Here is a 15,994-nt window from a genome sequence, read left to right as displayed (position 1 = left end):
ATTAAACATTACTATGGGGAGCAGTGTTTGATGAGGCTGGAATTGTTTATGTAATTATATAATTAAATTCTCATTTTTGGTTAAATAATAATGTGTTATCAAACAAGGAATTGATTCCGTATTATAAGCTATATATCTTGAATCCAAATTTAGGAATTTTGATTTTATTCTAGGGGGTAGAATTATGATTACAGAATTTCATAATTTATTTCATCTTTCTTTAAGCGCATGTCATGATGGTTTTAATTCATCAGCCCTAAAATTTTAATTCCCTTTTTTATCAAACACGTCATTTTCAATCCTGAAATTAAAATTCTGAACTCTCAAACACAAAAGAAAACTAAAACTGGAATTTTCATTCCAATTCCAGTTTGAGGTAGAATTTTGTTTCTAGAATTTTAATTCTAGAATCAAAATTCAAGACCGTCAAATGCTCCTAGACTGTGCTTTTCAACAAACAAGACTAACACATTATTTCATGAATATATCCTAAAGATTAGAGTAGATTCTATGTCAATCTTTGGGATTGTATTGCACACCATGGCAAATGGCCCCTAAAGTATTTTTGGAAGTAACATCTAAGCTCCTCTATAGCTTGAGTTTGCTTCGCTTTGTGAGTGACAAAGAACTCGCAAACTCCTCTCGTTTTTCTTTCTAGAGAAAACCACTGCCACAAGATTATTAATTTTAACAAAACAATGATTCGAAAAATAAAACAACAGAAATTAAAACTTCCGCTTGTTGAAATTGTAGGTAAAGGCAGCTGCCTCCATTTATTCCGTGCATGAAATGTCGACAATATTCTTTTTCTCCCCCTTGAATGAACCCAAATGCTGATAAGCTCACACCTCAGCTTGATGTAGCTCGTGAATGTTAGGGTTCGCCTGAAAGAACGCATGACCGAAACTTGGTTTCTTCATCAGTAAATTTTTATTATCTCAACATTGTTTAGCATCATTCGCATAGCCCATATGGTATAGTTAACATACGCATATACAACTATACAAATGCATGCTCACATAAACAAATACATTTTTCAACTATATACACATATACCTATTTTTTTTTTTTTTCAAAAAAGTGAGTGTTCTCATTTAGGTCATAAGATGCTTAAGCTTTAGGGATCTTAATTCCACCGTTCAAAATTAAAGAAGAAGCCATACAAGCTTTGTTGAGTTCGTTCACCGGCCATATATACTGACTACAAGCCGAGAAGCAGAAATAAAGAAATCCAGGTAAGTAATGTAACATAAGCTAATTATTTGATTAGTTTACTTTCTTGGGCACGTTTCTTTTCGAGTATCAATTGTACTGAACTTCAAACCATTTCCCCTTTTCTGGCTGTGGTGGGTTGAGAACAACTCAACAACACATGCCTTGCAAATAATTTTGATGACGACCACGAACAAGTAGCCAGACAACCCCACCAACGAAAATGGTTTTGAATAGTAAACAAGTTACAGACTTTCAGTCAGATCTTGGTTTTGTCTGTCAAGGAAGATTTTCTGTCCTAGTGGGTAGGGATGCAAATGGGTCGCATCTGCATGGTATGAAATCTTCTGTCATTTTATTTTTGTTTAGGATCCAGTTCCCCTCTTCTGCACCTCTAATATAATAAGCTATTCCTGGGTGAAGCAATTTGCTTCCGTACTCAAAAGTTGGAATCTATATATAGAGCTGTTTGTAACCACTTGTATAATCTCATGAAAGGTCAAACCAGACATTGAGAATATTATACAGTTGTTCCCTAACTAGTTGCAGTGCTGCACTTGGATGTGTCTGGGGAGACCAACGACTTAACCTTATGGAAGATCTTGCAGAATCCATCTTACTGCATAGTTAATTGACAAGTTCATCAACGACATTAATGGCACTTTGAAATGTATACATATCACTCCACTACAACAAAAAGGACTATTAGCCGTAGTCAAAACCACGGATAATAGACTAAAAAACCGTGGCCGAAACTATTTTCAGCCATGGTCTTGCTCATGGCTGTTAACTATTGAAACTGTGGTAATAGCCACAAAAATTTTTTACAGTGGCTATTACATCCATCAGCCATGGTTTACCTAAACCATTAGCCATTGTTTTGGCAATGGCTGTTACTTGCAATGCCCACAGCTACTTATGCATTAGCCATGAGAAAACCATGGCTATTGTAGCTATTCTACCTTATATATATATATATATATATATATATTATATATATATATATATATATATATATATATATATAAAAAAAAAAAAATATATATATATATATATATATATATATAGAGAGAGAGAGACAGAGAGAGAGAGAGAGAGAACAAAAAAATAAATTGTATTATAAAATATATTGTTTACATATTTGAAAATTTAAATAAAATATAAATACTCATCAGATTCCCCTGCCAACTCAATCGCTTCCAAGAAGTTCAATTTCCTGCCAAGGTCGCTCTCCTGGTGGACGTCCACGGCCTCACCAGACCTTCCTCCATCTTCTCCCACCTGCCTTTCTTTCCATCGGTCCTCCGCTTCCTCTGCAAACGCACACATATGCAGAGAAACACAAACAAAGTAGTCAAACTGACAGGTAGTCGAATCAACGAAGAGAAAAACATACGAGGAAAATGAATAAACATCACTTTAATATCATTAGAAAATCATGGATCCTGAGACAAGGATTTTCAGGATATCATGAATATTTCACTAAGATCAAGAGAAAATATGGCCATTTCTTTACATTACCATCAGTTACTACATTTTTTCTGATAGTCTAATATCTGAGAGCAACTTTTCCGATCATAACAATGCATCCATGTTAAGAAATTAATATGAACATAACAGAGATGAAAAAAAAACCAAGTATAATTTGAAAATTTTACCTGTCTGACATTGCCTCAAAAGTAACGGGTTCATTCTACGTTCAACTGAATAAAAAGTCCAAAGAGTAAACGTATGGGCATTTTCTGATTTGATTAGATAGTTTTAGGTAAACCCCATTGAGCAACTATAGCATGCTTTTGCAAGCTATCTGGTAGAACTTGATGAAAACTTTGTGATTGTTACACCACATTCATAATCAATCACAGCACACAGAAAAATACGTGGTTCGGCATATTAGCCTACATCCACGAGAGAAGAGAGGAGCTCTTGTTTATTCAGAACTGAAACAATCAGAGATACAAGGGAGATATTTATAGCAGCAATTTACAATCGGCTAAAGATGAGAGGGAGAGAAACGTTAGGGATAAACCAGAAAAGCTTGAAAGAGATATCTCCAAAAATCTCTGTCCAGGATCGACGCAATCTCCTCATCTCTTTCCAAGAATGTCGTAATTGATTAACGTGATCTCCTCTTCTCCTTGATAGGAAGATGCAACAATCTCCCCCTCAAGTTGGTGCGCAGATATCAATCTGCCTCAACTTGTTAACAATATATCTATGTCGTTCCTTCCCAAGAGACTTAGTAAAAATATCTGCCAATTGGTATTCGCTCTTCACATGTGGCGTCTGAATTGTTCCATCTTGAATTTTTTCTCTAATGAAGTGACAATCAACTTCAATATGCTTTGTGCGTTCATGATAGACAGGATTTGCTCCAATGTATATAGCTGCCATATTATCGCACATAAGTTTCATTGGCTCTTTTACTTCAATATTCATGTCTTTTAGAATAGCTTTCATCCATACCAATTCACAAGTACATGCCGCCATAGCTCTATACTCTGCTTCGGCACTTGATCGGGCTACAACAGATTGTTTCTTGCTCTTCCATGTAACTAAGTTGCCACCAACAAATGTGCAAAATCCGGAAGTAGACCTTCTATCATTTGGGTCGCCAGCCCAATCAGCATCAGAGTAGCCTACCACATCAATAGGCTGATCACGTTTCATCAGAATACCCTTTCCTGGGGAGCCCTTTAAGTATTTTAGTATTCTATTTGCAGCATCAACATGTGTGGATCTTGGCTTATGCATATACTGGCTTATAGTACTAACAGCATGAGTAATGTCTGGCCTGGTTACTGTCAAATATATAAGTTTGCCAACAAGTTTCTGAAAGCTTTGGATGTTCTTTACTTCTGTTCCTTCGTCCTTTCTTAACTTGCAATTTTGTTTAAGAGGTGTGTCCGCAGTTTTGACACCCAAGTGCTTTGTCTCTTTTAGAAGATCTAAAGCGTACTTTCTTTGACATAGAAACACACCTTTGTCTGAATGAGCAACTTCTATCCCCAAGAAGTACCTCAACTTTCCAAGATCCTTGATCTCAAATTGTTTGTTGAGGTATTTTTTTACATGAATCATAAACTCCTCATTATCACCTGTCATAATGATGTCATCTACATACACAAGTAGAATAGTTATTTTTGAATCTCGAATACATGTAAACATAGTATAATCTGCAACACTTCTCTTAAAACCAATACTAACAAGAGCATCACTTAGTCGAGAAAACCATGCTCTTGGAGATTGTTTCAGACCATAAAGTGCTTTTTTCAATTTGCATACGTACCCTTTTTCATTGGATATTCCCTGCGGTGCTTCCATGTAGACCTCTTCATCAAGTTTTCCATGTAAAAAAGCATTCTTAACATCTAGTTGAGTTAGGTTCCATCTTTTGTTTGAAGCCACAGATATAAGAGTTCTAACTGTGTTCATCTTAGCAACAGGAGCAAACGTTTCATTGTAATCAATCCCTTCAGTTTGAGTAAAACCTTTTGCAACCAAACGAGCCTTATACCGTTCTATGGTGCCATCACTGTGATATTTTATTTTGTAAACCCACTTGCATCCCACAGTTTTCTTCTCCTTCGGCAGAGGAACCAAATCCCAAGTCTGATTTTTATCTAATGCTGAAAGTTCTTCCATCATGGCTTGTTTCCATTGTGGATGTTTGTTAGCCTCTTCATAGGTTTTGGGTTCTTGGTGAGTATAAGTGTTTAAGATATAGGATCGATAAGGTTTAGACATGGTCTCGAATGTTAGGTACTTATCTATAGAATGATCATGGTTGGTTGATAGGTATGTATAAAAATCACTAAGTCTAGATGGAGGTCTAGTAGGACGAGTGGAACGGCGAAGAAGTTGATTTTCTTGGTTAGCTTCACTAGTTTGGATAGGTTCAAGGATAGAATTGGTGGGTGAAGGCTGGTTTTCCATAATAGATTTGGAAGTCGAGGTAAAAACATCCACTAAGGGAAGAACAATGTTATCATTGTATGCCATGATTCCATCTCCATGGGTGTGTGCCTCCCCCTGATTTGCTTTCTCATAGAATGACTCATGTTCAAAGAATTTGACATCTCTGGTCACAAACAATTTTTTCAAAACTGGCTCATAACATTTGTAGCCCTTTTTCTTGCTGGAATACCCAAAAAAAATACACTTCATTGCTCGCTTCTCAAGTTTATTTCGAAATTTTTCCTGAATATGAACGAAGCATTTACACCCAAACACTTTAAGATGTCGTATAGAAATAGGCCTCTGCAGTAGAAGTTCCAAAGGAATTTGATTTTCAACACTTGAGTTTGGTATTCGGTTGGCAAGATAACATGCTGTACCAATAGCATCAGACCAAAAATTTTGGGGAACATGCATATGCATCATGATAGATCTAGCAATATTTAGTAGCTGACGATTTTTTCTCTCTGCAACTCCATTTTGTTGTGGAGTGCCTGCACACGTGTATTGAGGTTGTATACCATTTTTTCTCATGAAATTGCAAAAGGAATCATTCACATATTCCCCCCCATTGTCAGACCTAAGATTTTTAATTTTGGTCCCATACTGAGTCAATACCATATAATAGAACTCTTCAAAAACAGCAAGCACTTCACTCTTATTTCTAAGAAAGAAAATCCATGACATACGAGTTTTATCATCAATAAATAACACATAGTACCTGTAACCATTATACGATTCCATAGGAGCAGGTCCCCATACGTCTGAGTGAACCAACTCGAATATCTTGGTGGACCTTTCAGTGGAGGTATGAAATGGTAGCCTGGTAGACTTAGAGAATTCACATGCGTCACAAGAATGTTCTTCTAGAGTGAGATGAGGGACCAAGGTCTTCAAGCTTTGATTAGCAATATGACCAAGTCTAGCGTGCCATGTGAGGTACTCTTTATTCTTCATGCTTGTACGAGTAAAAAAACTCACTCCAAAGTTCTCCATCACATATAGACCATCTTGCTCTCGACCCCTACCAATCACTTTCTTCGTTTGGAAGTCCTGAAAAATCACATCCTTTGGAGAAAAAATCGCCACACAGTTATAATCATTAGTGATTTTGCTAACAGACATTAAATTGGTAGAGATTCTTGGCACATAGAGAACATTAGATGTCTTATGATTTGTAAAAAAATTGGTTTTTCCAATCCCAGTGACAGCTATAGTGGTACCATCAGCAGTAAACACTGGTTTTTTATTTCCTCTATCAAGATCGACTAACTTAAGAGGATCATTGGTCATATGATCAGTTGCCCCAGAATCGATAACCCATAAAGGAGACTTTGCTTGAGTAAATAAAGCATGGTTATTACCTTCCGTAGATGATCCAACTGGTTGACTTGAGACGAGGTTGGATTTGGAGAAATGCTGAAAAAATTTTTCTAAGTCATCCTTGGTAACAAAGTGTGCAAGATCTGCCTGATTTGAAGAGATTGTTTTCTCCTTGGTGGGCTTGCCGACAAGTTCCCAACACTTCTCACGAGCATGACCAACTTTCTTGCAATACGAACACCGCAACTTGCTGCGATTTCTAGTATTTGTATTTGTCTGGTTTCTATGCTCCACCTTATAAGTGGGTTTTTCAGGTCGAGTGAAGTATGCCATTCCTTCATGTTTACCTTCGTTAGCAAGACACACCATTCGTTCTTGAGTCCCTTCATTAATCTCATCTTTGGACGTGACATTCATAACTTTCCTGCGTGCGTCCTCCCTCTGGATCGCTTGACATACTTCATTAAACTTCAGCAGTGGCTTAGTCATGAGAATCTGACTTCTAAGGCTTTCATAGTCAGTTCCGAGTCTTGCGAGTACTTTAAACACTTTATCTTCCTCAAATCTCTGCTTGTAAACCTCCGGATCAGAAGCGGCTGGTCGATATTGTAGTAGTTCATCATAGAGACAACGCAATTGATTTAAGTAGAGATGAGTTTGTTTTCCTTCTTTCTGCAGATTCGCAATTTCAAGTTGTATTTGATACACCCGAGCTAAATTGTTCTGCTGGCCATACATTTCTTTCAAAGTATCCCATACGCCTTTGGCTGTTTCCTGATATAGAAACAGATTTGCAATTGATGGTTCCATGGAATTTATCATCCATGACATAACCATGTCATTCTCTGATTGCCATTCATCGAATTTGGGATCAGATGGAAGAGGAGCCATGATTTTTCCATTAATATAGCCTATCTTTGAACGTCCGCTCAAGAATAAACAAACTGCTTTTGCCCAACTCAGATAATTTGTTTCATTCAAGAAAACAGTAGTAATCTTTATCGTACCTTGGTCATGGTTCCCACTCTTAAAGCTGTTTGGCGAATCTCCGATAGAGTGAGTTGTCGCCATGGTAGGAAAAACAATTTGAGAAGAAATGTAATGCGTATGATGTGATTCAAGTCTGAACTATCGCTGGCTGCCACAAAATCATATTTTTAATCTGAAGCTTGCCTATACGACGCCTTTCACTGAGGAATTGACTAGTCGATCTGGCGAGCGTCGTGAGGAGCAGGAAGGTCGTCAAGATCCTTCTAATCACCAGGAAAGGAAACTAGAAGATTCAGTCCCTGTGAACAGAGTCACAGGACAGCTTCCTGAAGACCAGCAGAACTTGGATAATCAGACGCTCCTTACAGATAGCTTCTCAACTTCGTGAACAGACGTTGCGCAATAATTCCCACTTTGAACAACGCTGCAGCGGCAGACTCGCGCCGGATCTTCCCCTGTTTTCTGGCAGCAACACAATCGTCCTCAATTTTTGCACGATTATGCTCAGATTCAACTCCAATTGCTCATATGAGCATTACAGGGATGGGTGATTCTGATAAGATCACGTTCGGTCACCGGAAAGAACTCAGGTGGCCAGAATTGTAGGAAATCACCGGAATCCCCTTTTCAGATGAGCTCTGATACCATGATGAAAACTTTGTGATTGTTACACCACATTCATAATCAATCACAGCACACAGAAAAATACGTGGTTCGGCATGTTAGCCTACATCCACGAGAGAAGAGAGGAGCTCTTGTTTATTCAGAACTTGAAACAATCAGAGATACAAGGGAGATATTTATAGCAGCAATTTACAATCGGCTAAAGATGAGAGGGAGAGAAACGTTAGGGATAAACCAGAAAAGCTTGAAAGAGATATCTCCAAAAATCTCTGTCCAGGATCGACGCAATCTCCTCATCTCTTTCCAAGAATGTAGTAATTGATTAACGTGATCTCCTCTTCTCCTTGATAGGAAGATCCAACAGAACTGTGCAGAATTCTGTATCTAAATGCACATTGTTAAACTAAAGCACTTAGGTGCATGCTTTGGTTGGTCTTGTACTTGACAAATATTAAATTAGATGTCTCAAAGGTGTAGCCAGATCATCGTTGCTACTGCTGTTTATGTTCATTATCTTTGTTTTTAGTTGTTCTCATTGTCATCGTCTGTCGTTGTTACGGAGGAACAAGTTGGCAATCTTGTACCAGTGATTCTGAAAGTGGGCTTCCTAATTGGCCATATAAATTTTACAGAATGGAATGACTCTATTGCGTCTAGCTGTTTGGCATTCTCTTCAATCAAAATACTCTGCAACTGTGAAGGCGTTGCTCACATGCAGCGCAAGATTGTAATGCTACTGATAACGTATGACCTACTACTTTTAAGTTGGAAATTCTGCCAGTTAGTTTTGTTTTGTAGGAGATAGTAACATGACAACGTTTTGGCAGGAAGGGACTCTGTTAGATCATCTTTCACAAACTTCACATGTTGCAAGGTATACCTGGCACAAAGCTCCAAATGGAAATTTAAATAAATAATGAGTCAAAAGAATATGATTACAGTAAAAAATATTATAAACCATAACATACTAAGCATAGCGATCACACTTGTGAAAGAAGTAAACAAAGCAAAGATGCTCTAGTCGAAGCAGAATAGAGCTTCTTCAATGCAAAACTGTATCATGCACCCTCACTACCTTTACTCCGCCTGACTCTCACTTCACTCCTGCTAGATATATATATATATATATATATATATATATATATATATATATATATAGAGAGAGAGAGAGAGAGAGAGATAGAGATTTCATTCCACACTACTTGAAAAACTACTTTTGAGAAGAAAAAAAATGAATAGAGTGAGAGGACTCACTTCTATCTTCAATCCCTGGCCGATTGAGATCAACCTTGAATAGATCAAACACATACAAGAGATTGATAAGCTCGTCAACACAGTCGAAATAAGGTTCTTTAGGTGCTGGCCCGTTTCCCCTACAACTAAGCTATGGAATGGAGCCCTCCTTGCAACCACCTCCACCCTCTTCTAAGCATCTCCTAAACCCTAGCCTCCTGACCATTGAAAACTTGGCAGAACTACCGGAAATCTGCCCACTATGACCCTTTAAAAAGTTAAAAACCCTTTGATTTAGCAGCGTTGTGGCTCAAATCAATCGGGTGAGAGCTAGCGTTTTGAAGCTGATCGCCTCAAATCCTAAAGCGATTGATCAGAAAATACCAGATCAATTTTGTCGATCCCTTCTTGATCAGATGATCATTGAATTTCAGCCTGGAAACTGACATATTTCATAAAGAATAACAATCAAATAATTCCAACCCTGCATTCTAAAGAATAACACCCTAAAAACATTGAAAAAACACATATTTAAATGAATGAGACCTTGAGACCTCGAGAAATTGGTGATCCACGAGACATAGCTGCTGAAATATCGATTTGCAAGTGGCTGAGGCGCCCCTTGATCAAGGAGAAAGATGCTCTGAGACTATAAGCTAGTTTGAATTGCTTAGAGTAAGGTTGATGGATTTGTCAATAAGGAAAAGTTTACCGTTGAAAAACAAAAACATGTTCTAACATGGTCTTGGAATCCGCTTCAAAGATGAAGTAGGATCACCATGATGCACTCGAACAGTTCAAAGGCTTCCTTCGATGGGAGAACGCCTCACCAAACTCTGACAGTGTGATCGCAAAAAATAACTCAAGATTGAGCCCTCTCCCCGTCTCCTGTGTGACTAATATTGATCTTAATTGTGTACCTTTTGCAACCGATATTTTATGTTTGTATGATCAGATTATATAGGGGAGCTCAAAGAGACACTCATGGATTTTTGAAACATGGCCTTTGACTGACTTCTAGCAACACCATCCTTGAAATACATGCCACCCTAAAGTTTAGAGATAAAATAAAGACTTTTTAATGTTGATCTGCTCACAAAGATTAAACAAACGCTAGTTGGAAGAGCCAAAATTTTGTATATGTAGGAAAAAATTCATCCTGTCCCAATACACCAGCCATTCTGCGTAATTACTAGCTAGCTGCTTTTCTCCAAGCGACCAAGGAGATACTGTTTCCGCAAATTATGCTAGGAAGCCTACTCCTTGTTGGGATTCGAACCTAGGGAATGCAAGGGGGAGAAGGTTGTTGCTGGAATCCAATTTCGTGCTGGAACTGAGGGTGGATATCTAGGTGTAGGTCTGACAAGGCCTTCATCCAACTCGATGGGAAGTTTTTCACGTAACAACATTTCGATATGTGTTAATTCTTCCTTCCCATATAAGCGAATTGGTCTCTTCAAGTTTTGCACCATCTGTTGGTGAAGTCCTTCATGGCTTATTTTTGTGAATGAGGGAAGGGAAGAAGAAGAATGGTATATTGCTGGATCAACAGAAGGGTTGAGGAAAAAAGATAGAAAGCCCTTTCCCATCCCCTGTGTGACTAGTATTATTCCTGATGGATCGCTCAAGTGTTGAGGAGAAAGAAGATCGAAAGCCTTTTCATTCCCTGCGTCACAAACCTAATGGCATAAATCGACGTTCTTTTATTTTGTCCACCTTGTAAGCGTACGGAAAAGTGATCCCCATAAAGAATCTATATATAAAGCTGTTTAGATCATCTTTTCTAAATTTTAACCCAAAAGGGATTTGATCTCTAGAGTTAAAAAGCCCTCAAATCGGGTTGAGTTTCCCGTACGCGTAAGCAGACTTTTAGTAAAAAATTCCTTCTTTTTAAGATCTTTCGAAGATTCTTAATTAACTATGTTATAAACTGATCCCCAGTAGTAAATTTTGAAGTTCTGAGACATCTTGATCACATTTCAATTACAACAGTTGAGCAGATATTTCAAGCACTTATGGAAATGATCTTCCTGTTGAAAAGTACAATTTGTAATTGGATCTGTAACTTAGGATCCAAATCTAAAAGCGAAGATATTTCAAGGACGGTGGAGTAAAGGGTGGTATTTCGTGCTTCTCAAAAATTTTGAAAATTGTAAAAATGCTTAGTAATGTGGAATCGTAAAGGCCTTCGTTGAGATGATGATATAGTAATTAAGATGCTTAGAAATTCTCTCCATGTATGTCTATATAAAGGCATGAAAACTTGACTAAGGCAAGAGACAAAAAAATGAGAGCAACAAAGATAAAATGCTCTCATTCCTCCCATAGTAGCATGTTCTCTCTCTCGAAAGCCCATTTAATTTTTTGTTATTCCAAGAAGCCTCTTCTTTGTGTTGTCGCATTTCATTCTCGAACGATTTTGCTCTTTTACTCTTCCCCTGCTCCAACACTTTCAATCTTCTTTTATGATTTTTCGAATCATATAACATCAATTTTTTGTCAAGACTAACCCAAGAGGCAATTCGTAGACGTAGCTGATCTCGATGATGTTATTGAAGGGACAAAGGGAAATCCTCTTTTGTCATTGATTTCTATATCGATGATTATGAAAAGGGATTTGACACGAATTGGTATGACGGGTTGTACCGTTGCGATCACACTCACAATAACGTCCAGTGAAGGAAGATGCATGACCAAAAGGAAATGGGCATGCACAGGGCCATTGCCATTAGTGCCGGTCGTTCGACTGCTGAAATGGTAACGTAACGTAGCGTTCTATGAACCCAACACTGTAAGAACATATTTCAATTTCTGGGCATGTTCTTGGAAAGGTATGTTACTGTTTCATTAACTAAACAACCTCGAAGAATGGAAAATAAGATGGTATTGACTTTCAGGTGAGTGAGGGAAACCCATCGCGGAAGCTATCCTTCAATTCCTTACGGTACAAGGCTTATTTTTAGTGTCTTGTGGTGTTACCTCAGCCGCATTTTAACTTGCACATTGGTGGTTCCTCTTTTGTAGTATATAAAGTCAAAAGACCCACTACCTGTCAACTCTGCCTTTCCTTGACAATATGACAATGACTTAGAAGTATATATAATTACGTCAGCTTCCTTTATTTGTCAACGGCCAAAGAAATTTAAGAGAGCAAAGAGGGCTAAATGGGGACCTGCTCACGTTCCTAATTAATTTCATAGAAATCAAGGCATTGACCCAAAACCGTGCGAGTCAATACGACTCACTGTGATAAAAAAATTGTGAACCTCAAAATAACATCAAGAGAGGTCCAAACTTGATGGTAGAGGTGATTATGGTATTAGGAAAGAGGCTCCCTCACACTCTTTTAATGCAGGGAGAAAAGAGAAAACAAAAGAAGAGTTCATACACCTTAAAAATATAAAACAAAATAAGAGAATGAGACACACACAGTTTATGTGGTTAAAAAACAACGTACTCTTTCATCTACGGCTGCCACACAAAGCAGTTTTCACCATCACAAAAGAATTACAGAGTACAAACCAAAACAGTGCCCTTATATACTTAGGGCAAGCCCCGCAAAGCAAAACAATGACATAAACGCCCTTACGACGTATGCTACTATGCTTTCTAGAGTTTAGATTAATTTAAGATCGTTTGTCTTCCCCAGTAATTATTAGCTAGCAATTAACGTATCTTTTACTTTAAAATGTTTTAGAACTTGTCTAATTTATGTATCTTTCAGCCCTCTGTTTCATTACATCGACATTTCTCATTTCTGATATAAATCAAGGTAGTGCCAACTATACAGGCATTGAAAGGAACATTGCTTAACAAAGATTATAGTGCGTATAACTAGAACCAGGCTTAGACAGTAAACTGATATTCATTAATTTAAAGGCGCATCGGAATAAAAAGGGGAAGAGAAGACCCACCACGGGCGCAGATAATATTACAGGATTCATGTGTCCTTTTCCTCACATATATATGGCCCCCATCTACTTTTCCGAATTTGTAATATGGCGGAAGAGAAGGGCTTAAAGATCGTACGCAGGCCGACCTGTAAAATGTAATTCTCACATTTTCTGCTCAGCAAGAAACGGGTAACTTGCCACATGAATGACGGGCGAAGGCAAATAAGATTGCCGCTACCCTGACATGCGTGCGCAGATGGATGGTGAAGTGGAGAGTGCTTGTTTAGGCGGGTCTGATTGTTTGAGATAACGGTGTACAGTGTTGTTGGTCGTATAATTTTTCTTAGATTATGAGCTTCTTTCTAAGCTTCGTTTTGGAGACCGTCATTTGATAATAAAAACTCTGCGGAGGCATGGCCGCTGCAGGTTTTTGCTCCAAGAAGAGAATGAGAGTGAGAGAGAGGAATGCATCTATTACTCCACACCATATATTTGGGATAGCAGATAGCAAGAGTACAACATACAAGTAGTACTGATTCTAGTAGCTAGTACAAGTAGTAGCACTGATTCTGCAGCCACGGTGATGTTAGGAACCAGCGGTGAACAGCGCACAGCAAGCTGTCTTTATTGGTAATATTACTTGATATATACGCGCCGTGCTGATCAGATACTGCACGTATAATACATCAAGAAAATCGTTAGCACAAATCTCAGGAACGAAAGAAGGTATGCATTTCTACACAATTAGTTTGTGTATAACCTAGAAAGAAATCATGTCTCACCGATAGTAGCTGATCCTGACTTTTCCAGCGTCAGGATCGGCGATGGTGGAGAAAGCTTCCCTAGAGAGATCCAAGTGCCCAGGTTCGCAACTTGGACAGAGATCCACGACCGTTACTTCCACACTCCCACCTCTGCATGGATGAGGAGCTCCGTTGGTACCGCCGATGCAAGTCACGGAGTAGCGCCTCCCACAGGCTGCTTGATTTTGGAACGTTGAAGGTGCCACTGCGGCGTACATGGTTCCTGCTTGTTGGTTTTCGCACGCGAACACTGTGGATCATGAAACCAACGTTACTTACATCGGAACAACATTGATGCCTGCCGTGGGGTTCTCCCTGCAGAATTCTATATGGTCTCTCACTCTTGAAATTGTTGACAATTAATTATGAAATTTGCTTAACTATGCTTGACCCCCTGATTTTATATGGATTCATTATTAGGACCTAATTCATCATCCGGATGCACAATATTGCTTCCGATACGCTGAAAACAGTAACACATTATTATTGTTTCAAAAATAAAAATGAAGCAGATTCATGAAACACCATTCCACACAATTGTTGCCAAAGGGAATAAGAAACATGGGCATATATGAAGGGATGACCACGCATGAGGTTAATGGTGGCGACACTTACTGGTATCGTGGTAGAAAGTTGCAACGCCCTCACGAGCAAAGGAAATGGGCAAGAAGCAGAGTGCCATTGCCACAAGGAGGAAAGGCAGGCTTACAGAAGAACGAAAAGAGATGGCCATGATTTTCTTGGAGAAGAATATACGTATGATTGTATTCTCTCTTTGCTATATGTCAAGGGCCAAGGGGAGCTGCCTGCTTTATATAGGAGCAAGTTAAGGCAAGATTTTTTTTGCTTCCGTGAGTGGATGGTGGCTTGGGACCTACCCACATTCATTTCTAATGGAAATTATTGATATGGCACTCACCCAAGTCAGTCAATATGGGGCCGACAGATTGGAAAACCATGTGACCGGAAGAAGGGTTCATATTTATTGGGCTCGGTAAATGTAGTCTCTCTTTTACCATAAATTTCTGACCAAGAGATTGGAAATGAACTATCTTCTTCCCAGGAATCTAAGTTTCTCTTTCTGTTCTGATGGTCTTTGTTCAGCTTGCATTGTCATTCTTATTCTTTTTCAATGGCAAGGGAAGGGAGCCCCTCTCCCAGCAGGTTTACCTCGGGAAAAAAAAAAAAGCGAAAAAATGTCCGTACGTCCATGGGGTAATTACATTTTATGGGTTCACATGTGCTCTTCCTCATCCTCCATGCATGTCTATCTCACCGAGCCACATAAACGATAATATCCAAGATATCTCTTATTGTGAGTTTCTATTGCCTGATTTTGTCGCTAGTTTGGCTTATTCCGACCATCAAATCCGGTATATCTCTCTGGCCCATTCAAGACCAGGGAGAACCCAGGAATGCCAACATGTGCCAAATGAACTGTTCTCAAGGTACCCAACCTGTACTAAATGAAGGGTACCAATATTCTTCTACCTTCATTACTGTCTACCCCTCCTTTCTTTATTTACTTGGTTTATGGTTCGTTTCTTTGCTTCCACCATGACAGAATTCATCCCTCCGCTGTGATTATCTTCCTCGTAATTCTTCATTTTGCAGGCTGTGGTCTGTTTCCTGCTGCTATCTTTACTAATTAACTGCAATTACACGGTTATTAATTTTGAGCATATTCTCTTTGTGCGTAAAATTATTCTCAACTGATTGTTACAGGACTACTGATTTTTTCTCTTGTCTTTAAGTGGGCAAGAAAAAGACGCACAGAGGGAAACGTTTTGTTGCCTTGTATAGGGCAAAAGAGGAGATTACTCGTAGACGTTCCACCATGTTGGTAGGCCTAGCTAGGATTTTCGCTTTCTGCTATTGGTACACGAAATCCGTGTAATCACTCTTCAGGGCTGTCCTTTTAATTAATAATCTTCTCAGAATTTTAACCAGAAAGATTTT

At 38.6% G+C, this 15,994-nt stretch overlaps 1 protein-coding gene across 1 annotated transcript; it reads right to left on the bottom strand.

Annotated features, from left to right (window-relative positions):
* Positions 1 to 13,685: 13,685 nt before the first annotated feature.
* Positions 13,686 to 14,828, bottom strand: LOC116253515 (EG45-like domain containing protein). Its single transcript, XM_031628352.2, has 3 exons — positions 14,651 to 14,828; positions 14,015 to 14,285; positions 13,686 to 13,902 (listed from the first exon to the last, which is right to left on the bottom strand). Exons 1-3 carry the CDS (start codon positions 14,766 to 14,768, stop codon positions 13,896 to 13,898), a joined length of 396 nt encoding a protein of 131 aa, XP_031484212.1. The 5' UTR covers positions 14,769 to 14,828; the 3' UTR covers positions 13,686 to 13,895.
* Between the last annotated feature and the right edge of the window lie 1,166 nt (positions 14,829 to 15,994).

Source organism: Nymphaea colorata, chromosome 4 (genome assembly GCF_008831285.2).
Source record: "Nymphaea colorata isolate Beijing-Zhang1983 chromosome 4, ASM883128v2, whole genome shotgun sequence".
In the NCBI taxonomy this organism is placed as follows: Eukaryota; Viridiplantae; Streptophyta; class Magnoliopsida; order Nymphaeales; family Nymphaeaceae; genus Nymphaea; species Nymphaea colorata.
The sequence above is the reverse complement of the archived record's forward strand: the minus strand, read 5'-3'. Positions and strand labels throughout refer to the sequence as shown.

Coding starts and splice junctions, on each gene's coding strand:
- LOC116253515 (XM_031628352.2), bottom strand. CDS start 14,768: ATGGCCATCTCTTTTCGTTCTTCTGTAAGCCTGCCTTTCCTCCTTGTG. Junction 14,286..14,650: donor AACTTTCTACCACGATACCA/GTAAGTGTCGCC, acceptor CATGATCCACAG/TGTTCGCGTGCGAAAACCAA.